Source organism: Heteronotia binoei, chromosome 15, assembly GCF_032191835.1.
Source record: "Heteronotia binoei isolate CCM8104 ecotype False Entrance Well chromosome 15, APGP_CSIRO_Hbin_v1, whole genome shotgun sequence".
NCBI classification, from domain to species: Eukaryota; Metazoa; Chordata; class Lepidosauria; order Squamata; family Gekkonidae; genus Heteronotia; species Heteronotia binoei.
In genome coordinates, this window is record NC_083237.1 from 16408943 (window position 1) to 16433055 (window position 24113).

Below are 24113 nucleotides of genomic sequence, written 5' to 3' on the forward strand. Positions count from 1 at the left end.
TAACGATTTTAATTCATTTTTAGTTTAATCTATCTTTCATAGATATGTTGCACTATAATAGAAATTTCTGTTCCAGTCTACAGAAGAGTCAACTAACTTGGGAACTGAAATTTGCACTTTTTGACTTCTCTGAATATAAACCTTAAATTATGGGAATTATTACTTAGCACCTGCAGTCATATCTGTGTAAATCAGATTGTTTTATATGATGAATTTGGAACTTTCCCTTTCCTATGTATGGAAAAGATAAATAACAATATTATTCTAAGAAAAGGTGCCCCATTTCATTCACTTTCAACATCAATAGGGTGTTTCTCTATGGATTAGAGAAATGAAGTTGGCTACTTATGTGGCCCAAGACTCCTTGCTTTTTTATAAATATACTGGCATTCCAACCTCAAATAATCATTTTATTCATGCAAGGGGCACTTCTGAATCACTGGACATGCACAGCTATGTATGCTATGTTTGAGTTCTTAGGAGTCATCTGTCCTTTCAAATAATCAAGTCAGGTTCTGAGTGGAAAGAGATACATTTGTGAATATTATCTAGTCAGCTCAATGATAAGGTTAAAAGCCCAAAATTCTTACTCAATCTCATCAAAGAACTCCCGAGAGGGGTGTCTTCTAAATGTTATGTGCTCAGAAAAGATATAAATCTGAGAAATAATGGCAGCAATGATGAGATCCCCTGACTGAAAGGACTTGTGAAAAATGGGGACAGGATCACTCGTGGAACATTGGTCAGCAGAAACCTTGCATGCCAGTTGAGGCAAGAACACCAGTACTGTCACAGCCAATAACACCATCATTCTTTAAAATCTTTCTGGGTGCCAATTCAATTGTACTCACAATTTCACATTGATATCCCCTAAATAGCAGAGTTTTAGCCCCCAAAGTAGCAGAGAAACCTCTTGGATCACTGAAATAATGACAGCACAGTGGCAAGCATCAGTAATTTAACTCCCTATGTAATATTAACCTTCCACATGATTTGTGAACAGCACAGAGGAAATTAATACTGTCAGTCTTGATTTGCAGTTTTGATAATGTCCCCTGGAAACCCCTATAGACTTTGAGGAAGGGGGTGTGTGGAAACCAGAAGTAATACTGCTTAATGTAATAATTACAAGGGAGATAGTCATTACTGAGGGCAATAGACCTCTACTTGATCGCACAAGAAAATATGTTATCACATCTCAGCATGAGTCCCCCCCCTTCTCCTTAACACAACAGCAAGACATGAGTTCATGTTTTTTTTTTTAATATGACCATCTCTTAGAGAAGACCACCCAAATATTAGGCCTGCAAATAGAGACCATCAATACATTTTGTTAAAAGTAAATAATTTAACAGATCATTTATTTATTTTTATTTTATTAATTTATGGATCACCCAAGATCAGAATTGGAGACTGAAAATCAGTTTGTTTGTTTTTCTCTTTCTCTTTTTTAATACTCAGTCTCATCCTGTTTCTCTCCTTCCTCCAACCCCTTTGCATATAATATTTTGCCCGTGCACGTCACATGATGCCCAGCACAGCCCTTTTGCTGGTGAAACAAGATTCCTTCCTCTTATCTTTTTCCTAATGAAAATCTTAGTGGGATTCAGCCGACAAACAGGATAGGAGGAATCAGACTGAAAACTGTACCATAGATCACAACTATAAATGTGGCAGTGAACATAGTTTCACACATTCATACACATGGACCAACAAACCCTCTCTTGGGAAGTACATTGTTAAGGAGAGACCATGCCCATTTGGAGAGAAGTTTTAATGACTTAACAGATTTAAGCAGGTTTGGTGTGTGTGTGTAGGGAGTACAGAAAAGGGGAATAAAGGTTTACATCTCATAGTTGTATATATCCCCAACATGCCCTTCATTACATTGAAAAGTTTTTGGGAAACTGTCTATAAAATACGATACTTATTTCTGTTGGGGTACATTTATAGTCAACACTTTATATTTCAAATTCCATAACTAATCTGTTTTGCAGCAAAATTATTAGTTGCACAGCATCATTACTACATATACATTAGGCACGGTGTTCCCTCTAAGTTGAGTTAGGATGAGCTAGCTCACCAATTTTTAGCCTCCAGCTCACATATTTTTGTTTTAGCTCAGGAAGGATGGCCCCAAGGCACAATAATTTATGCAGTAGCTCACAACTTGAATGCCAGCAGCTCACAAAGTAGAATTTTTGCTCACAAGTCTCTGCAGCTTAGAGGGAATATTGGTTAAGCAGTATACATAGCAGCATGTTTTTGATCCCCGTGGGGAGTGCAAACTTTAATATATTCTGCATTTCTTCATATATTTCCTTCTAATACTTTTTTTCTCTTTGTTTTTCAGATGTCCAACCCATATGGAAGAAGGTTCCATCTATGTCTTGACATTTCCAGCAAATTTAGGCAGTATTGAACTAGCTGTTATACATGCAGAGCCTCCAAGAAGACATTAAAGAAGAAGAAAAGTTTTACTGAACTCCTTCAAGGAAAATGAAGGTCAAGAAGTGGTAGAAGTTGTGTCTGAACCCTGCGAGGAGAGTTACGTTCAGTGTCCAAATGTACCTGCTTTGGACTATAGCATCTTTGCGACCCCTGGAAGAGGAAGAAGTGTATCCTCTTCTGCTGTATCACAATGAGTCATGCAGCAGATAATGCAACTAGGGTGCAAGGTAGCCACCCTAGTTGCATTATATGCAACGTGACTCATTGTGATACAGCAGAAGAGGATACATTTCCACTTCTTCCGGGAGTTGCAACGATGTTCTATCCCCCTAGCTGTGATGCATCAAACATCCTGGTCCATGTCCTTGCAGTGATGCACAGATTTTCACTTTGCCCCTAAGACAGCTCAGATCGGGATAGGGTTGCCACGTCCCCTGCATTCCATAGAGTACCATAGAGTTTTCCCTCCCAAATGGCTAAAGCATCTGGGAAAACCATAGAGTTTCCCCTGAACCATCTAGAGTGGTCACCACACGATGTCACCGGCACAATGACATCACTTCCGGGTGACGTCATCACGCCGGTTACATAAGGGGAGGTGCCCCCTGCTGGTCCAATGTGGGCCGGCAGGTTGGGAACCTCCTGGGTGGGGGAATCCCTGCCCAGACCAGGGGCTTGGCAGCCCTAGATTGGGATGGTACATTATGCAGAGAATTCATAGTAGAGGAAAATTTCAAAGGTATATTCATAATTCAAAGTATATGTACTGATCAATTTCCTTTAAACATACTTTTCTTCTGAAATGCATAAAAGGAACATTTCTAAATCAGGGAAGAAATATGGATATGCAACTGGGCTTTTGATTTGTCTATCCTCCAGCCTCTAAGGAGCTTTGAAAAGTGAGAACTCTGAATACATACAAGGGAATGTGCAGATGAACTTTATTTTTTTAATCACTGACCGCTCAAATGAAACATGATACAAGTTACGGGTTAAACTGGGAACTTTATTTACACACAAGCTAACCTGCATGATTTAGTCAATACATCAAAGCATGGGTTGTATAGAGCTTGCAAAGCTAATGCTTCCTAACAGGGAAAACCACTTTGGCATAGAACCAGGTCCAGAATCCTTCCAAACCTTGCTCCTCATGGCCTGCACATGAGTATGTGGAGGGGATGGAGGGGCTGACAGACAGTGCGTGGTAGCAGAGTAGCGTGCTATTAGGCTGATAAGAATGGTAACGCAGATAAGAAGAGACTTCACACTGGTTCTACTAAAACCATCATTGTATTTACAATATTTACAAATAAGTGCAGTATAAATACAATCCAGAGTTCCAAAGTGCTACTCCAGACAATCATCAATTCAGAGAGAGAAAGTAACCTTGCTAGTTAGCACTTTTATAGCTCAGTCCACCAATCAGCAAATATGCGGACTCACTGTGACTACAGGCAATTACCGGGCATTGCATCAGCCAGTCCTGTGATCACAGTCACATGACCTCATCACTTTGACAGTAGATGACAGTAGATGATCTAAGCTGCAGTAACTTCTAAGCTACACAGTTACTGACAGGGGCACAGTCTCGCCCATGACTTAGGGCTTGTTGTATGTTCCTCCAAATGTATATTCTTCAGAATATAACATATGCATAAGATTGCTTCTTTGCAACTGGGACTGCCTTCTGGATAAGGCAATGAAGTCCTACTTGATTTTGCAGATGGGAAGGGGGGGAAGATGAGTAATGGGACCCTAAACAAGAGGGAGATGAGCTGGAAAAGGTGCGTTCTGTCCTGCTTTATCAGTGAACCATGTCTCAGATATTACAACCAGGTTGCAATTCATCACCAGGTTAGCATGATGAAATTATGCATTTAACAGGTAAATAGACACATAAACAAAATTACCCATACAACCTTAGCACTGGAACCTGATTTTTTTTTTACTTCATAATTGCAATATTTAAATAGCTATTACCAGGGGTGGAATTCTAGCAGGAGCTCCTTTGCATATTAGGCCACACCCTCTGATATAGCCAATCCTCCGAGAGCTTACAAGGCTTTTTTTTTGTAAGCTCTTGGAGGACTGGTTACATCAGGGGTATGTGACCTAATATGCAAAGGAGCTCCTGCTAGAATTCCACCCCTGGCTATTACAAATGTAGAGCCTCCAAGTGATATTAAAGATCAAGGTGTTTTATTGCGCTCTTTTAAGGAGAACTGACGTCAGGACATGGAGAACCCTGTACTGAGAGTTACATCCTGTGTCCAACTGTACCTGTTTCTGCATATAGCTTCTACATATAATTGCTTGTTTGCAACTGGTACCATTTTCTGAATTGTTAGGGTACCAATGTAACAAGCAATGCTTTCACCGTTGCAACTTCCCAAACATCCCAGGTCATGTCCCAAATTTCCCAGTTCATGTTGCTTCTTCTCCCCACCTACTATAGGCAAGGAAGTCCCACTTGATTGATCAGATGGGAGGAAAAAAATATGGGTAAAGAGACCTCAAACAACAGGGTGATCTTGTATCATAATGAGCTGTGGCTCATATGTAGTAACCACATTGCAAGGTTTGCGTGAATGATGCTTATCCAATTCTAAATGCACCCCCCCCACACACACACACACTTGAGGTACATCAAATGTCTCATTCTTTGTGGTGATCTGCTATGAATTTCTCTGAACTTTAATGTTGATATGCATGTGGCATGCATCTCATTACATATTTATATGTATGCCATATTTTACAGCAGTTTATACAACCATGGAAGTTACATACAGATTACTGATATTTAGATGTATATCCTGCCCCCCCACGCTGAGGGCACAGGAGGGAAATGAAAGACACACACAGTTTCACTTTTCCAACAACACATCTCTGATTGAAATTCTATAAGCGGGGGAAAACATTCAGAAGTATCCATAATCATTGCTCAGTTTAAATTTACAATGTGTTTTTTTTAAAAAATGTGTTGATCTAAAATGGAACATATGTCTCTAAAGCAGGGAATAAACACGGATGCATGATTGGGTTTCCAATATTTCCATCTACTGGCCTAACACTGCTAAAGAGTTTTTATACCTATAAAGGTATTGACTGACTGACTGATTGACTAACTGACTGACCAACCTCTGACTGATTGACTGACTGGCATAAGAGCTTTGGAAGGTAGCAAAACTTCAGAACTACGGCAGATCTTCTTCAATTGCAGATCTTCTTCAATTGCTGAGGTTCAATGGATATGCAAGTTCTGCCTCATCAGTCTTTTCATGTGAATGATACAGAAAATTCTTATTTTGCCACAGGGTGCGGGGTTCTGTGAACATCATGCAAATGTTGTCTCTTTTCTCTTACGCCTGCCACAAACTGCCTGTGCCATCCTAAGAGGGGTTACACCCTTGTAAGTCCCTTGAAGACAAAGGGCTTACAACTCTCTTCATATTGCAGTGTAAATAACGGGTCATTTCGTTAACAAAGAGGTGCCAGAGCTCATTAGCGCAACTCATTTACATAACTCATTTGCACATGCCATACACCCCTGACATCACTGGAAGGTGTACTAAATTATATCAGCTCAGCATCTACCTTAAAATGCTTCTTCAGTTATAATTGTCATCATAAAACCTTACTCCCATCCAATGTTCCCTCAGTCTAAGCTGCAGAGTCTTGTGAGCAAACATTCTACTTTGTGAGCTACTAGTATTAAAGTTGTGAGCTACTGCATAAATTATTGTGCTCCTGAGCTAAGACAAAAATGTGTGAGCTGGAGGCTAAAAATCTGTGAGCTAACTCACACTAACTCAGCTTAGAGGAAACACTGCTCCCATCATACTTTTTAAATTACTTTCTCCTATGTGGCATGGTGAAGATTTCCAAATGTCTGCTTTATATGTTTTGGTTATTTCCCCATTTTTTTGTGTGTGGGGGAAATATTAGAAAGTTTGTCAAATCTTAGAGTTCAGCAAAATTCTCACGGGGGGGGGCGGGGTTCAACAATGGAACCCAAATTCAAATACTTTTTGGGAGAGGGGAAATGAAAGAAAGAGCACAATAAAATTTTGATATTCTGGAACTCTGCTCCTGTGAGCTCCTGCCCAAAATGAGGCCTGGTAAATAGCAAGTTCAATGTGTTCATGACAACCTAGATTATGCAGATAATGCCTGAATATGTGAATATTTTCAAACTGCATTCAGAAAATGCTAAGGGACACAAATAGACCTTAGGGGTTTGATTGATGACCGCCATATAAATGTAGACCAAGATCTAGTTTCATTCTTGTTCTTACTGGACATAGCAGCATTTTATACATTGTACCATGCCATCTCATTGAGTCATTTGGAGACAGCTCTTGACTCATTCAATTCATTCCTCACAGACCAGACTCAAAGGGCATAGCACTATCATCCATTCTATTCAATCTCTGTTCAAGCACTGAGGACAAATTATTCATAGTTTTTGTGGCTGGCTGTCAGCAATATGCTGATGACATCCAGCTGTATATCTTCTTGTGAAAATCTCTCAGCGGTACAGTAGATGTCCTGTCTGCCCACTGTAGTTATATTGCTAAGAATGAACACTCTGAAATGGATTCCCAACAAGACAGAGGTAATATTGGTAGGGAAGACAGAGATCTTGACTGGGCTTTCTACATTCTATGGGATTCAACTGACCTTCACTGACTCGATGAACATCCTAAGGAATGCATTGAAACCAACATTAGTGCTAGAGAAGCAAATTAGTGCAGCTAGGAAAAAGTTACCTGCTTATCTTAGCTGGAAGATGACCTTGTACCTTGGCTGATCAGACCCCTTTCATCCATGTCACAGAAATATCAAGACTAGACTCCTGTAATGCACTTTACACAGGTCAACCTTCACAAAAACACCCACACAATGGAAGAACCTCTGCTCTGCATGCAAATGGTTCCAAGCTCAATCGATGACATCTTCACTTAAAAGGACCTGGCAGTAGGTGATGTGAAAGACCTCAATCTGATATCCCAGAGAACTGCCACCTGTTTGAGTAGACAGTACACTAGCCTTATAATCTTGTCTTTAAGGGATACCAGTCTCAAGGAATCAACCATGATTTTGTTCCTGTAAGACTGGGGATATAATAAATTGAATGTATGATAAGATCAGGTTTGTTTTGCCTTCCTTTCATTATATATTTATCTCACGTATCTATTGCATTCAAAATTTTGATACATTTATTCTTGCTTAAAATGTATTTCAAGTTACTTCATTTATTAATGCCAGTTATCTAATGTGCTTTAAGATAGGACACACTACAGTGGACTTTCTCCACTGCAGTCCCAGGATCTCCGGTACAGCCTTTCTGAATGATCAAAGTGGACCTCTCCTTTCCTTAGCATCAGTAGAATAATTGGTTGTATCCAGTCCACTGTCCCAGTTGGCATACCTTGTTCTTTAAGGGTTTATTTGCAATGCTTATTGCGTATAATCTTTTCCCTGCTATTTAAATCTGGCCTCAGCAAAATTATATAGCATTTAGGAAAAAAGATGCAGCCTAGTAACCCAGCACTGGAGGCCAAAATAGAGAAGATCTCCACCGTCACCATGTACTTTCCCTTGGTGCTCAAATAGGTTGGGACAAAGGACAACCAAACACTGCAAAAGACAAACATGCTGAAAGTTATGAATTTGGCCTCATTAAAACTGTCAGGTAACTTCCGAGCTAGGAAAGCCACAACAAAGCTTCCAAAGGCCAGGAAGCCCAGAAACCCCAAAACACAGTAAAACATGGTGACTGACCCCTCATTGCATTCCAATACAATTGTTTCAGTCATTGAGTGCATATCAAGATCTGGGAATGGTGGACATGTTGCCAGCCAGACAGTGCATATCGTGGCTTGTATAAGAGAGCTGAACAGAACAATGAAGATAGCCAGCTGATTCCCCATCCATTTTCTCATTCTGGACCCTGGCTTGGTGGTCATGAAAGCCAGAACCACAATGATAGTTTTGGCCAACACACAAGAAACAGCCACTGAGAAGATGATACCAAAAGTTATTTGTCGAAGGAGACAGGTCACCTTCCCAGGGTGATCAATGAATAGCAAAGTACAAAGGAAGGAGAGCAGGAGAGAGATGAGGAGAGAGTAGGTCAGATTCCGGTTGTTGGCTCTGACTATGGGAGTATCCTGATGCTTAATGAAGACCCTGAGCACCACAGCTGTGATGAACGAGAAGGCAAGGGCAAAAGTGGCTAAACTGATCCCCAAAGGTTCTCCATAAGATAAGTAGCTTATATCTTTTGGAAGGCATTGATTCTTCTCATTGTTTGGATAATGATCTTCTGCACATGGAAAACAGTCATCCACATCTGAAAAAGAAAACACACTTTTCATCCATTTCAACTCTATGTACGGTGTGCATCAGCTGGTAACCACAAATTTTGCAAAACCCTCAATGAGGCTAGAACAAAGACATGCGTATTACTTTGTCTTGCAATTATATTTGCCAAGAGCTAACAAAGCCTTAATGGCTAAAGGAAGGTAATAACTGAAGGCATAGTCAGCCTTTTGTCTAGGTCAGCTAGTAGTTCTTTCCCCCAGTTTCCCATTCAAACAACTCCCATTTGGTCTCAGCATTCTGTTCCTTGTGGAACACATTCAGTCCTACTCAGACTAGTCTGTGTTTATGGAACTCCAACTTATTTTCTCTTCTGGTGATGGTAGAAAAATCGCATTTCTCTGTATGCCCTTGATCTATCTATCTATCTATCTATCTATCTATCTATCTATCTATCTATCTATCTATCTATCTATCTATCTATCTATCTATCTATCTATCTATCTATCTATCTATCTATCTATCTATCTATCATCTATCTATCATCTATCTATCTACCTACCTACCTACCTATCATCTTTCTTTCTTTCTTTCTTTCTTTCTTTCTTTCTTTCTTTCTTTCTTTCTTTCTTTCTTTCTTTCTTTCTTTCTTTCTTTCTTTCTTTCTTTCTTTCTTTCTTTCTTTCTTTCTTTCTTTCTTTCTTTCTTTCTTTCTTTCTTTCTTTCTTTCTTTCTTTCTTTTTCTGTTTTCATTAAAATTGCAGCCAGCCAACTTAAGTATTATGCCGTGAGGAATCAGTGTTTGTGTGCGCATTTTGAAATCTTATCCTCCCCAAATCTTCCCCTCTACAAAAATGAAGGACTTCCTGGGCAGGTGAATATCTCTATTTGGCTGCTTTTTCTTTTGCCCTGCTGTCACCATTCTATACATTTACAGCATATTCAGTCTTCATCAGGCTGTTAGTTGATAAATATACAAAGCCATACTCTCTTGTAGACTTGGTAAATATGCAGTGTAGAAAGACAACTCTGCCTTATCTGCAGGCGGCTCATTTTGGTGGCTTTTCTCATCCACGCAGGTCCATCAGTTTAACATTAAATATCACGATTACAAAAGCATCATGTTTTCATTGTAAAAATTCCCAGAGCCTGATGCATGTTACCAGCTGCACACAGATGCAGATATGAAGGCCTGCCCGAATCCAAGCTGTGCATCCCAATAGCTGAGATGATGCTCACAAGAACATAGGAATATAAGCAGAGCCTGATGGATCAGTCCAGTGGTCCATCTTGTACAGTGCATTTTTCAGCAGAAACAACAAATGGTTGCTCTGGAGGTCAACAAACAGGACATATAGGCCAGGACCTTCCCCTAATAATGGCTCCTGGAACTGGTGTTCAGAAGTCTGCCGCCTTTGTAAACTGGGGTATATTTTTTTCTTTATTTTTTTAAATTTTTTAAAAATTTTATTGTTATATATTCCAACACCACTCCACCCCTGTGAGAGTCCCAGGCCATAGATACATTATAATATTCCATAAATTTATAACTATTAACATTTCATCCAAATACAACTCCATCACTCTATTTAAACATCTTATCCATTCATTTTCTGGTGAGATATTTGGAAAAGTTTAAACAATTTAAGACAACTGGGGTATATTTAACTTATTCGGCCCCGCTCCGGCCGCGCCGCAATGCGGCCGCCTTTTGCAGCCCCGGCAGGATCAAAGGGCTGCCTTCCCGGGCATCCGGAGATGTTGTGCGGGCTCGGACTGGGGCTATAAGTAGCCTCAGCCCCACCCCTCTCAACACAGTTTTGTGGAGTCATTGGGTGTGATCGGCAGCATGTCGGCTGTCCGATCGAAGCTGCGTCATTGGCTACAGGCCAGGAGGTGGCCTGCCAGGCGGCGTGGATCGTGCTAGCCCCAGCGTCGAGGAGGCTTCTCCAGCCGGCATGCAGGGATGGCGAGGCGGTTGGCCACGTCCTGAGGCGGGCGTCGGGGTGCTTGCGGCAGCACGTCTCTTCTCGGCTGGGACTGCGAGGCTGTCGGCCGTGTCCCGAGCTGGGCGTCGGGGGATCTTCGGCAGCGCGTCTCTTCCAGGCCAGGACGGCCAGTGGGTGTGGGTTTGCGGGCCATTGTTTGCAGAGCGGCATTCCCCCCCCCCCATTATATTACTATTATCGTGGCCTGGGGACCGGAGGCAACGCTCTTCACTGCCGTGAGCAGCAGAGTGGGTGGGGGCTTTGGGAAAAGTGGAGGCCTCAGTAAAGAAGCGGGCTTGTAGTGCAGGTTACGAGGTGGGAGCAACAGGTGGGGCAAACCTTCATCAGGGGGTTCGCCTACACCCCCCCCTGCACTCAAACACCCCCCCCAGTTTCTTTGGAGTGGTCTGCAGCAGCCCCCCCCCCTGCATAGAGTGATTATTAATAGTGTGCAGCTGGTGGGTAGCCTAGGTTGCTATGGGCCCCAAGAAGGGACAGGGCCCTTCTAAGGGCAAGCAGCCTGCCAAGGCGGCTTCGAAAAGGAAAAATGTGGAGCCCCCCGGCGACGACCTAGATAGCACTGTCATGAGACAGGCTATATTGGATAGGTGCGAGTGATGGAGGATAACCAAGGAGCGTCAGGGTTGCAGGCGGTTTGGCCTGGACACCATAGCGCTTCTGGGCGGTCGGGGACACTTACCTTTAAGCTCAAGTTGCTGGCCAGGCTTTCTGTCTTACAGGACAACATGGTTTCCAAGTCAAGGGCTGAGCGCAGTCAGGAGGTCGATCCGGCCAGGGAAGCGGCACCTGGGAATGACGGCGGTGACCAAGAAGAGGCAGAGGACCAACAGCAGTCAGCGCAACCTGTGGCGGTTGCAGTGGCACCAGCAGTTGAGGAAGGTAGGGCAGCGCTGACCCCTCAACAAGGGAACTGGCCTTGGGGGGTTTGGGGCCCAAACACATTACAGCATACCAGAGGGGTTGATCAAGCTCCCTTGTCGTTGGAAGGCGCGCAGTGGTTGCCCCCGGCACAGCCAGGACCATCTTGGGCGTCGGTCAGTTTCCTGATGGGGCATACACAGGGTATGCAAGTGGGTTGGGGCCAGGTGCCTTTAGCCGTGGGAGGGGTGGTGGCTGCTCATGGGCATACACCACCGGCGGCGTTAGCAGGAGTTTTGCCATGGGGGGGCGCCAAATGCCAGTTACTCCTCCATTGGCATGGCCCGCGGCGGCTTGCACCCCTTGGGGTTATACTCATAACCCTTATGGGTTTGTCCCCTTGTTATCCATCCCGTTTGGAGACCCAGCAATGCCGTTGGGAGACCACCTCACTCCAGCTACAAGAGAAAAGATATTGAGAGGGGAATACGTGGACGTCTTTAGTCTCTTGTACAGAGAGCTGGAAAAGAAAAGTAAAGATGAACTAGACGAGAAGGAGAAGGAAAAGCTGAGGCGTCGTAAGGTTGAGAGAAACTGGGCCAATTGGCTTCCAGGTTTTCTCATTTATGCGGGGGGTTATCGCTAGGGCTCAGCCGAGCAGGGCCGCCCCCTTGTTTCAATACTGTGACATCATACACCGGGCCTACACCGATTTTGCAGGGCCGGCCTGGTTACAGTATGATGAAACATTTCGTATGAGGGCGGCCATTAACCCATTGTTGCCATGGGACCAAATTAACCAAGAGTTGTGGTTACAACTGATGGCCCCGGCTAAGCCCAACCTCGGGGATAGGGCGGATAGTGGGCATTTGGTCCACAGGCAAGTACCCCAGCAGCCCGCTCCACGGAGGGTCAGTCGGTTCAACCCCGGCTGTTATGTTGGGAGTATACCTTGCAGGGGGTCTGTTCCAGGAAGGCATGTAAATTTAAGCACGAGTGCCCGCTCTGCGGGGGCTCTCACGCTTTCTCAGCATGCAATAAGTCAAAGCCGAAAGGCGGGTCCAGGCGGCCCGGGGGCGGCGGCGGTTCACAACCTCTGGGAAAAGGGTCCCAGCCACATTCGGCTGAGGGTTCTTGAGCAGTTCCTGGAGAATTATCCTAGGGTTGCGGACAGGATTTATTTGTTGGAGAGATTCACATGTGGTTTTCGGATCCCATTCGGGGGGCCTCGGGCCCCCTCCGTGGCCTAAGAAATGCACAGAAGGGCGGGTCCTTGGTCTTTTCAGAGCCCCGCCAGTGCCCAATTTGAAGGTCTCCCCATTGGGTGTCGTTCCCAAAAAGGCCATGGGGGAGTTTAGGTTGATCCATCATTTGTCTTATCCCTCCAGGGGGTCGGTGAACGATAGCATTCCCGATCACCTCTGTTCTGTTCATTACACATCGTTCGACCAGGCGGTCAGAGTTATACGGGGTTGCGGGCGGGGTGCGGAAATGGCGAAATGCGATATCAAGTCTGCATTTCGGCAGTTGCCGGTCCATCCCACTGACTTCGAGTTGTTAGGTTTTCAGTTTGAGGGCTATTATTACTTGGATTGAGCTTTGCCAATGGGATGCTCGGTGTCGTGCGCCGCTTTTGAGCGCTTTAGTTCATTTTTAGAGTGGCTGGTGACGGACAGGTCGGGATGCAGCGAGGTCATGCATTATTTGGACGACTTCTTGTTTGCTGGTGCGCCGGGTTCAGGGCGCTGTGCGCGGCTGCTGGAGCTGTTTACATGGCTAGCCGGCGAGCTGGGGGTACCTCTGGCTCATGAGAAGACGGAGGGTCCTGCAACCTGCATCACGTTTTTAGGTATTGAACTGGACACGGTGCAGCAGACCTCTCGGTTGCCGAATGAAAAGGTCCAACAGCTCAGGGCACGGCTAGCGGCGTTGAAGGCGAAACGGAATGTTTCACTCCTGGAGCTGCAGCAGCTGGTGGGGTATCTAAACTTCGCCTGTAGAGCTGTTGCTCCAGGCAGGCCATTTATACGGCGCCTTTGCGATGCCATGGTGAACCTCCGTTTGCCACACCATAGGGCGCGCATAACTGAAAGCATGCGCAAGGACCTCAAAGTTTGGAGAAAGTTTTTGGAGGTTTTTAACAGGGTGTCTTTGCAGGCGATCGCGGACCTGCGGGTCATCGTGAGGAGGTGGCCCGGGGTCCGGATCATTTCGTCTGCTATTCTGCCTCGCCGAGTCTGGCGCACTGCTTGGAACCCAGCCAGGATCGAGCGGGCCAGGAGGAAGGCTAATCTGACCCTGCGGTTGGCCCTGGAGGAAGGTCTGGGCACATTCCTTCCACACCTTCATATTAGGGTTGACCGGGCTGAGTTATATCGGCCAGATGGTGTGCATCTGTCCGATGCGGGGAATCGGGCCTTTTTGTTGGAGTTGTGGCAAGGTCTTCAGGAGGCTCTAGGCCTCCCGGGGGTCGTGAACGCCTAAGCAGAGGCTTGGCATTTGCAGTGGTGGAATTTGCAAGGGGTTTAGACCTTGCCGGTGAGCACCCAGGCCTAGGCACCTGTGTTGTGCATGCGATCCGTAGGAATGGCAGATGGGCTTCATGGCTCAATATCCTGAAATATGGATCAGGTTTCATGCCTCCCTTCTGGGCATCGGGGCAGGAGTAAAGGGAGGGCATGTTTGGTCTGCCGGCCCGGTTCTAGCCACATTCGGATGGCTGTGACCGGGGGTAGGGTGCCGCACCCTTGTAGAACTTGTCGGGGTCAGGCGTGACCCCGGGGCTCATCCTATTTCAGTTTACCTTGCCAGGTTGTGTTAAAGTTAATAAAGTGGCCCGTTTTTCCCAAGTACGTTGTCTGCCTTTTTATTCCGTATGGGGGTGCAATTTTCTTTCCTCATTTGCTAAGGAGGATATTTTTCTTGGTTTAAATCTAAGGAAGTTAGCCATGATGATCTATTTGCACAGGAGATTACTTCCTAGAGAGGAAGTTAAAAATCATTTATTTTCTTTATTGAAAATAAATATACGACTCCATAAAATAGATCCTAGCTCAGTTCCAATTTTCCCAAGCTCTCAGGACAACTTTCCTTGCCATTTTTTTTATTAAAAAACAATTCTAAAAAAATCTCCCACCATATCAGTGCTAATTTCTCCTCTCTCATCCCTGCTCTCCTTACCTTTGTATTACACGTGTTTCGAATAAAAAAAAAACACCTGAAAGTCCTGCAAAAATACTGGTGCAACCTGTTTGTTTTGCTCTGGTGCATGGCAGAAATGAAAAGCAGGATTTGTTACAAATTACTGGCAAGCTTCCAAGCATTCTAAATCAGCTGCCACCCCATAAATTACTCTTCAGACAGTGACAAAATTAGTGCCTCTATCCATTGATGTCCAACCATGAAGTCCTGGATCACAAAAAGTATTCTTGAGAAATTCTTTCACCACATATCTTACCCTTCTTATTTGAAATCTTCCTTTTTGGACATGGAAGGCAATCATAACAGCAAAATGGCTTCCCTTCCTTCATTCTCCTACTATAACCGGCCTGACAGTTTTCATTACACTGAGAACGTGGTCTTGTCTATCCAGGAAAGAAAGACGAGAATGTTGTATGATAGCGGCTTAAAAATGTTCTGGGGAATTCCTGGGAACTTTGACCACTCCTGAAATCCTTTCCCCATACAACAGGGTTTTCAGGCAGGTAAACATATTGTGTCAAGATTGAATCCAATGCCTTATATTCCTCTACTGCAACATATTCAAGGAAGGTTTGCACATCATTTATTTATTTAGTAGGCTTATATTCCACCCTTTCTCATAACGGGCTCGGGGCGGATCACAACATGAAATGAACAACAATATAAACCCTACCATTAAAATTTCAAAACAATACAATAAAATTAGCAATCAAAACAATAAAACAAACTAGGTGCATCGTCAGGCGGAAGGGCGCATTTCACAGGATACAGCAGCTTTCAGCCCAAAACGAAATGATGATGATAATAAATAGGATGGCACCATAGTCTGCAAAGCATGATGTCCCAACAATTTTCTGTTGTTTGATACAACTGTCGGTGCTAATCATTCTTATGTTTCTTATTCTTCATCAGGTTCTCTGATGAAGAAAGCTCTGATTCTCAAAAAGCTTATGTGATGGAAATCTTGTGGGTCTATAATGCGCTACTAGACAATGATCTTGTTTTTCTGCTGGAGGCTAACATGGCAATCCACTCAAAATTAACTTCTCCTCCAGCAGTTTTGTCAACCCCAAAAATCACACTCTCAGCCTGGCAGAGGAATTTATTCTTTTCATGAGGACTATACTACTAGCTCACTAAATCCATACAGATGATACTGTTCTGTGGTGAAATGGTGGCCCTTTTCACCATCTGCACTGCAAGGAGGACTTTAATCAAGCCTCAGAACAGAACATGGGATTCTAAAAATTTAATCTATCATTTGAGACATTGTTTTTCCTCTGTCTGATATATATTTTGTTCATCATTATGTTTTAGTTGATTGTTCATTTGATTTTTCTATTAATAAAAGTATTGAAGCTTAAAAAGAAAAAGAACAGAAGAAAGGTGGACAGGCAGCGTCTTCACAACATAACAGTTTACAATCTACCGCTGAATGGCTGCCATCTGTCCAACTTGCCAATACCACCAATTGCCACCCACACAAAAAGGACTGTATCTTGACCCTTCTGATGGTAGTAACAATGGCATGGTAAATGTCTACAGTGTTTTTGCCACTGAATCCAAACTGACATGATAAAAAACCATAATGCCTCACAACAAAACCTTACTTATACCAAAAAGAAATACAATAAATTGCTTGAGAAACAATTCTTAAATATCAAAGATTTCAGGTTTTCACGGCTGGTAACATCATTAGGGTTTGTAGAATCTTTTGGGATCAAGTGCCGAGCGCAACATGTGGCGGATCTTCCACATGGACACAGAACAATGGTCACATTCAACAGCCAGTTTCCTTATCACTACCCTTCCAGGAAGCCCCACCAAACAATGGGCACATCCACAAACCAATTGCCCTTTCATCACACCCCCTCCAGCCTAGAAATAGCAGCTCTCCAGCAGCCCTGGCCCCACTCAATGCACAGCAGCCAAGAAGGTCTGAGTGCCTGCTCCGGCTGCAACGCCACTGAGGATGTTCTCCGCAGCTGAGAACGAAACGTTTGGAAGGAAAACTTTCTCCAGTAGAACACGGCACTTGATCCCAAAAGATTCTACAAACCCTAATTCTTAAATAAGCTGAAAAAGGAGAAGCAGTTGTCATTGTGGACACATCAGACTACATTTGGAAAGATGAAAGACAACTATCCAATACCATTTTCTACTAATGATTATCCTCCAATCCCACCTAGGAATATCAAAAAGAACTAAAAGAGGATTATGAAAGAATTGCCCACACACATACACAAACGGTTCTATATGGAAACACCAGAAGAATGCTGGAAAGTCTTATACATGTCAGATAAAAAATCTGGAACATGAGATTTTGGCCCTCACCTAGTTCATAGAATATAGAGGTATTACAGCATCCATATTCAGATCCATTCTTTATTTACTCCAGAAATGAGTACATGAATGACACTAACACGCATGGACTCTACCTGGTTGAACTGGCGGGGCCATACAATTACATCCTCATGAATGGTGAGCAGGTTCTCTGAGTGAATGTTTGCGTCTATCTTTCCAACTTTCACTCTAATGAAGGACTGATTGGAGAATGTCACCCAGTTCAGAACATCAAATCCACCCATTATTTCCTCATTTTGATCAAAGGCAATGTGCTCCCAAGCACTGTTGTTGAAGGAGACATCTCTCAGAAATTTATTAAGCTACAGGACAAAACAAAGTGCATAAGATTATTCCAATGAGGCAAATATGCACTGCTTGTATTGGAAATGAAAATATTTGATATTAGTTTTTTATTTTATCATCAGCCAAGCCTTTCTTGGCATGTATAGATATATATATATAATAGAACGTAAACCAAGATACAGATTAGGAGAGTCCATACAAAGTAAGATTAAAAATTCAAGTAAGATTAAAAGTTCAAGTAAGATTAAAAGTTCAAGATAAAAACAGAAAAAAAATCCTAATAAAGCCTAATACATAGCAATGGAAGGCAATTGCATATCTTTGTCAATGAAAATGCAATGGAAGGGCATGCTGATGGGAGACTTTACTATGAGATATAATGAAAACTGGGAGGGTAAGTGGCACAGTATAGCTTGATCTCATCAGACCTTGGAAGCTAAGCAGGGTTGGTATTTGTATGGAAGACTGAGGAAGACTATGCAGAAGAAGGCAATGGCAGACCACTTCCGCATCTCATTTGCCTTGAGAGCACCTTGCTGGGATTGCCATATGTCAGGTGTGACACAAAGGCACTGTACACACACATACACATGCAGAAGGAAAACTCCATTCTTTGAGGGGAGACAGCATTCTAGTTGGTCCACAGAAGATCCACACTCTCCTTGGTCTACAACAGGTTATTGCACCATTGATACAGTGTTGTCTACACTGATTATATTACCTGCCACAAGTGTTGGTTCAGGACCTGACTTGGTCTTCCAAAAGACATCCATTTGTGTCTCAATTGGGATGTGTGCATGTCATGCAAGGCCTGTGCCACAGAAGAGACAGCATTGTAGATACTGTAGCTGTGCCCAGTCATCCTCATTTCAAAGACAGATGCAGGCAGAGTCTCCAACTTCTCCTCTCCAGTGCAAATTTCCCCATTTTTGCTTACAGATCTGGAACTGGGGAATGAACACTGGAATGCCTTTTGCCAAAAGGGTTTAATAAAACCATCTTCTATTGCCAAAGTAGGATTCCTCATCTGAAGAAATCTATAGAATCCAAACACCTCCTCTGAGTGAACAGCAACGGATAAAGCCCCATGAATGATGATGTCTATGTCCCAGTTTCTTTGGAAGGGAAGTGATGTGAAATCCATCTGAGCTGTCATAATCCAGACTTTGCCTTTGGTTTTAATTGGTTGATCCTCACATTCTGCAAACTGGTGCGCTGTCCTCAAGCTTATAATTGTCTGAATTTCACCATGTATAACCAATACTGTAGCAGAGCTTACCATAGCACTTTTGTACATTTCTAGTCCCTTTTCTACAAATTCATTGAACCCATCAGAAAAACTTATTGCTTGTAATATCTGTATGAAATCAAAGCAGACACCACTTTGGGTAAAAGAAAGAATGACGTTCTGTATGTATTGTTCTACACTTTCAACAGCCAGATAAAATAACCCAATCCACATCCAACTAAAATACAGAAGTAAACGAAGAATTCCCTTATACTGATGGGCCACATTTGGGAACATCCAGTGAGAGAAAGGAGAGAGCCTTTTCTCAGTCACCACTGAAGCAGTTCCATATGTCAGCTGAAGGAAACAAGTAAATTAATTGTTGTTTTGTCCATGTGTCAATATATATTCAATTCTGACAATACTGGGAATGTATCAGGACATGTATCTAAAGAATATCAGTGACAATGAGGAAATTTAATACCAAACGAAAAATGGCATCAAACAAAACATAAAACAAAAGAGGAATAAGGATGTTCTGTTGATCTCCATTGCTCTATGAATACATCTTACCTGTGAAATCTTGTAGATGTTCAAAACATTGGCCATGTGGAGATCTATGTCAGAAGTTGGGCCTCCTATGACTGCTGCCAGTTTTCTCTTTCCATCACACTTGTAGTTAGGGGTGATCCTGTTCCTTGTAGATAGAACATCTATTACTGCTTGATAGATCCTGCTTGGACTGAAATAGCTGTTATAGATATGAAAACCCAGTGAGATGTTGGGCAAGATCTGTGGATTGTCATTGATCTCTTTTACAGCAAATTCCAAGGCCAGGATATGCTGGTAGTTGTGAGTCATGAGTCTGCAAAGAAATTCACATGTGAGGTTTCAACCATTCTGCTTCCAAACATGATGTTAATTACATTTTAACTTCATTTATCTTTCATATAACTGTAACAGAAGTTTTTGTCCCAGCCCACAGAAGAGTCAACTATCATGTGAACCGAAAAATGTCTTTTTGACATCTCTGAATATAAACCCTGAATTGTGGGAATTTTTAGCACCTGCACTCATGAATGCAGAAATCAGATTGTTTTATATGATGAATTTGGAACTTTCTATTTCAGTGTATTTGAAAGATGAATAAGAATATTATATGAAAAGGTACCTGATTTCATCCACTCATTACAACATCGACATGAAGAGGGCATTTCTATGGATTAGAAAAGTGAAGTTGGCTGCTTACATAGCCTAAGGCTCCTTGATTTTGATAACTATACTGACACTCACAATTCAAAACATTATTTTCTTCGTGTAAGGAGCACTTCTGAATCACTAGACAGGCACAATTACATATGCTATGGTTGGGTTCCCGGGAGTTATCTGCCCTTTCACATAATCAAATCTGGATGTAAGTGGAAAGAGATATGTTTGTGAATATTACCTATAATAATACATTTTATTTATATCCCGCCCTCCCCGCCGTAGCAGGCTCAGGGCGGTTCACAACATATATGAAAGCTCAATGAAAAGGTTAAAACCACAAACTTCTTACTCAATCTCATTGAAGAGCTCCTGAGAGGGGTGTCTTCTAAATGTTATGTGCTCAGAAAAGATGTAAAACTGAGAAATAATGCCAGCAATGATAAGATCCCCTGACTGAAAGGACTTGTGAAAAATGGGAACAGGATCACCCATGGAACATTTGTCAGCAGAAACCTTGCATGCCAGTTGAGGCAAGAACACCAGTACTGTCATAGCCAATAACACCATCATTCTTTAAAATCTTTCTGGGTTGCTGGTTCAACTCATCCCATAATCTCATATCAGTATATCTGAGCTGCATAGCATTAATGGTGTGGCGATCTCTTGGTTTATTGAAATTGGGGCGTCGCAAGGGCAGCATCGCTAATTTGACTTCATGGTTCTTGTATCTACCTCTATAGCACTATCTCTCAATGATGAAGGGGAAATGAATAGTATCTGTCCATTTTGGTTTGTAACTTTGCTAGTGCCCACTGGAAATCCCTTTGGACTTTGGGGGAAGAAACAAAAGCCATCTCGGTTAATCCTATAATTAGAAGGGACATAATTATTACCCAGAGAAATACATCCTTTTCAAAATTGCATAAGATTATTCATCAGATCCCAGCAGGAGTGTTTCTTAATCCTCCTTGATGAAAAGGGCAGAGACTTTTTTAGTTTGTTTACTGACCCACAGTTAGAAAAAGGCCTTCCAAAACATTAGGGCTACAAATAGCAGCCTACTTTGTTTCATTATGATTTCTCCCTTGGCTATTGAGAGTAAATACCTTAACAGGTTTCTTGAAGGACACAGAGATTCAAAGATTTTCAAGAAGAAAACAGGAGACCGAAAGCCATAGTTTCATAGCACTAGCACACAGGGTTGGATCCTAAGAAGTTTTTTCACTAAGTCTTACCCAGTTCCCCTCCTTATTGCGGCCCCTTCCCACATAATTTCTGTCCATACAGGTCCTATGGTGGTCAGCATATGGTCCAAGGAGAGTAATAAAATCATAGAGTTGGAAGGGTGTCATACAGGTTGTCTAGTCCAACCCCCTGTATCCCTGACAGGTGTTTCTCTAAAAAAAAAAAAAAAAGGTAGTCCCCTGTGCAAGCACCAGTCATTTCTGACTCTGGGGTGACATTGCTTTCAGGTTTTCACAGAAGACTTTTTATGGGGTGGTTTGCCATTGCCTTCCCCAGTCATCTACATAAGAACATATGGCCGAGGACCTGCCTACTTGAGGGACCGTCTCTCCCCATATGAACCCCAGAGAGCGCTGAAGTCAGCTGGAAAGAACCAGCTGACTATCCCTGGGCCAAGGGAGGCCAGACCACCTGGGATCGGGCCTTCTCCATAGCAGCTCCTCTTCTGTGGAACCAACTCCCGGAGGAGGTGCGGGCCCTGCGATGTTTAGACCAATTCCGCAGGGCCTGCAAGACCTACCTCTTTAAAATAGCCTTCACTTAATACCGAGCCAAGGAAGTCTCGCTGGATATGTTTTAGCCACTGAATTTATAGAAGACCTTAGTTATAGCACCATAATGTTAATTTTAATACAAGTTGTTTTAACGATTTAAGGATGATTTTATATAATTGTAATTGTAATTATTGTGTATGATTTTATTGCATATTGTACATTGTATTTATGTGCTGTGAGCTGCCCTGAGCCTGCTTCAGTGGGGAGGGCGGGATATAAATAAAAAGTATTATTATTATTATTATTATTATTATTATTATTATTATTATTATTATTAACATAAGAGAAGCCATGTTGGATCAGGCCAATGGCCCATCCAGTCCAACACTCTGTATCACACAGTAGCCAAATATATATATATATGTACATATATATATACACACTGTGGCTAATAGCCACTGATGGACCTCTGCTCCATATTTTTATCTAACCCCGTCTTGAAGCTGGCTATGCTTGTAGCCACCACCACCTCCTGTGGGAGTGAATTCCACATGTTAATCACCCTTTTGGTGAAGAAGTACCTCCTTTTATCCGTTCTAACCCAACTGCTCAGCAATTTCATTGAATGCCCACGAGTTCTTGTATTGTGAGAAAGGGAGAAAAGTACTTCTTTCTCTACCTTCTCCATCCCATGCATAATCTTGTAAACCTCTATCATGTCACCCCGCAGTCGACGTTTCTCCAAGCTAAAGAGCCTCAAGCGTTTTAACCTTTCTTCATAGGGAAAGTGTTCCAAACCTGTAATCATTCTAGTTGCCCTTTTCTGCACTTTTTCCAATGCTACAATATCCTTTTTGAGGTACGGTGACCAGAATTGCACACAGTATTCCAAATGAGACCGCACCATTGATTTATACAGGGGCATTATGATACTGGCTGATTTGTTTTCAATTCCTTCCAATAGAAGTGGTTCTGGAGCAGGCAAACACTTATCATCTTCCACAGTGAAGATGGAGACAAAAAATTCATTTAGCTTCTCAGCCATTTCCCTATTCTCCTTCAGTAATCCTTTGACCCCTTGGTCAGCATTTTACCGACCTCGGAAGGATGGAAGGCTGAGTCAACCTGGAGCCGGCTCCCTGAAAACCCAGCTTTCGCTGGGATCGAACTCAGGTCATGAACAGAGCTTAGGACTGCAGTACTGCAGCTTTACCGCTCTGCACCATGGGGGGTGTTTCTCTAGCCATTCCTTAAAGACTGCCAGTGAGAGGGAGCTCACCACCTACATCTACAGTTGATTCCAGGTACCTTCTCACCCTTAATTTAAATCCATTATTGTGAGTCCTATTCTCTGCTGCCAACAGCAACAGCTCCCTGCCCTCCTCTCAGTGAGAGCCCTCCATATACTTCAAGATAGCAATCATGTGCCCCCTCAGTCTTCTCCAGACTACATTTTTCCAAGTCCCTCAGACTTTTCTTCTAGGGCTTGGTCTCTGGGTTCCTGATCATCCTTGTTGCCCTCCTCTATACCTGCTCCATTCTGTCCACATCCAGAGAGGCACACAATACTCCAGGTGTGGCCTGATCAATGCAGTGTACAGCAGGACAATGACAACTAGCAATTTGGATGTTATGCCTCTGTTGACACACCCCAATATCACATTAGCCGTTTTGTTGCTGCATCACATTGGCTGCTCATAATTAAGGTCCATCCCTACTCCTAGATATCTTTCAAACATACTGCTACTCAGAAGGGTGTATAAGTGTTCCTAACGTTTGTTACACAGATGTAGAACTCATCACTTATCTTTATTAAATTGCATCTTGTTCAGATCCACCCGCTTTTCCAGTGTGTTCTGATCTCATTGAATTCTATCTCTATCCACACCCTCATCCAGATCATTGATAAAAATATTGAAAAGTAACAGGCCTAGAAAATGTTTGAGAATTACTTCTTAATTTAATAAAAGTTTCATGAAAATCTATATGCTTTCTTGGAAGATTCATTTTCATATTGAAAGCCAAAAGCAAAGTCCCATTATGGTTTTGGCACTTTCTGGTGAATACCACAAGCTTTCCTGTACTTTAAGAGAGCCTTCTGTCCTGTTCAAACTAACTCTCTCTCTCTATTAACAATCTTCATTTCGAGGGGGGGGGTGGCATTAGCTAGTGTTCATTGATTTTAAAAACTGTTTCTCATTAGATATGTTTTTGAAAGCCAGTTTGGTGTAATGGTTAAGTGTGCTGACTCTTATCTGGAAGAACCAAGTTTGATTCCCCACTCCTCCACTTGCACCTGCTGGAATAGCCTTGGGTCAGCCTTGAATGGGCAGCTTCTGTGAGAGCTCTCTCAGCCCCACCGACCTTGTAGGGTGTCTGCTGTGGGGTGGGAAGGTAAAGGAGATTATAAACTGCTCTGAGACTCTGATATTCAGATTGTAGGGC

The 24113-nt window shown here is 42.8% G+C and overlaps 1 protein-coding gene across 1 annotated transcript; it reads right to left on the minus strand.

Annotated features, from left to right (window-relative positions):
* Nucleotides 1–7898: 7898 nt before the first annotated feature.
* Nucleotides 7899–20424, minus strand: LOC132583181 (vomeronasal type-2 receptor 26-like). The gene is made up of 6 exons (XM_060254850.1): nt 20279–20424; nt 19294–19471; nt 18214–19077; nt 17282–17509; nt 15100–15226; nt 7899–8806 (listed from the first exon to the last, which is right to left on the minus strand). The coding sequence occupies exons 1-6, from the start codon at nt 20419–20421 to the stop codon at nt 7899–7901; spliced, it is 2448 nt and encodes an 815-aa protein (XP_060110833.1). The 5' UTR covers nt 20422–20424.
* Nucleotides 20425–24113: the final 3689 nt, after the last annotated feature.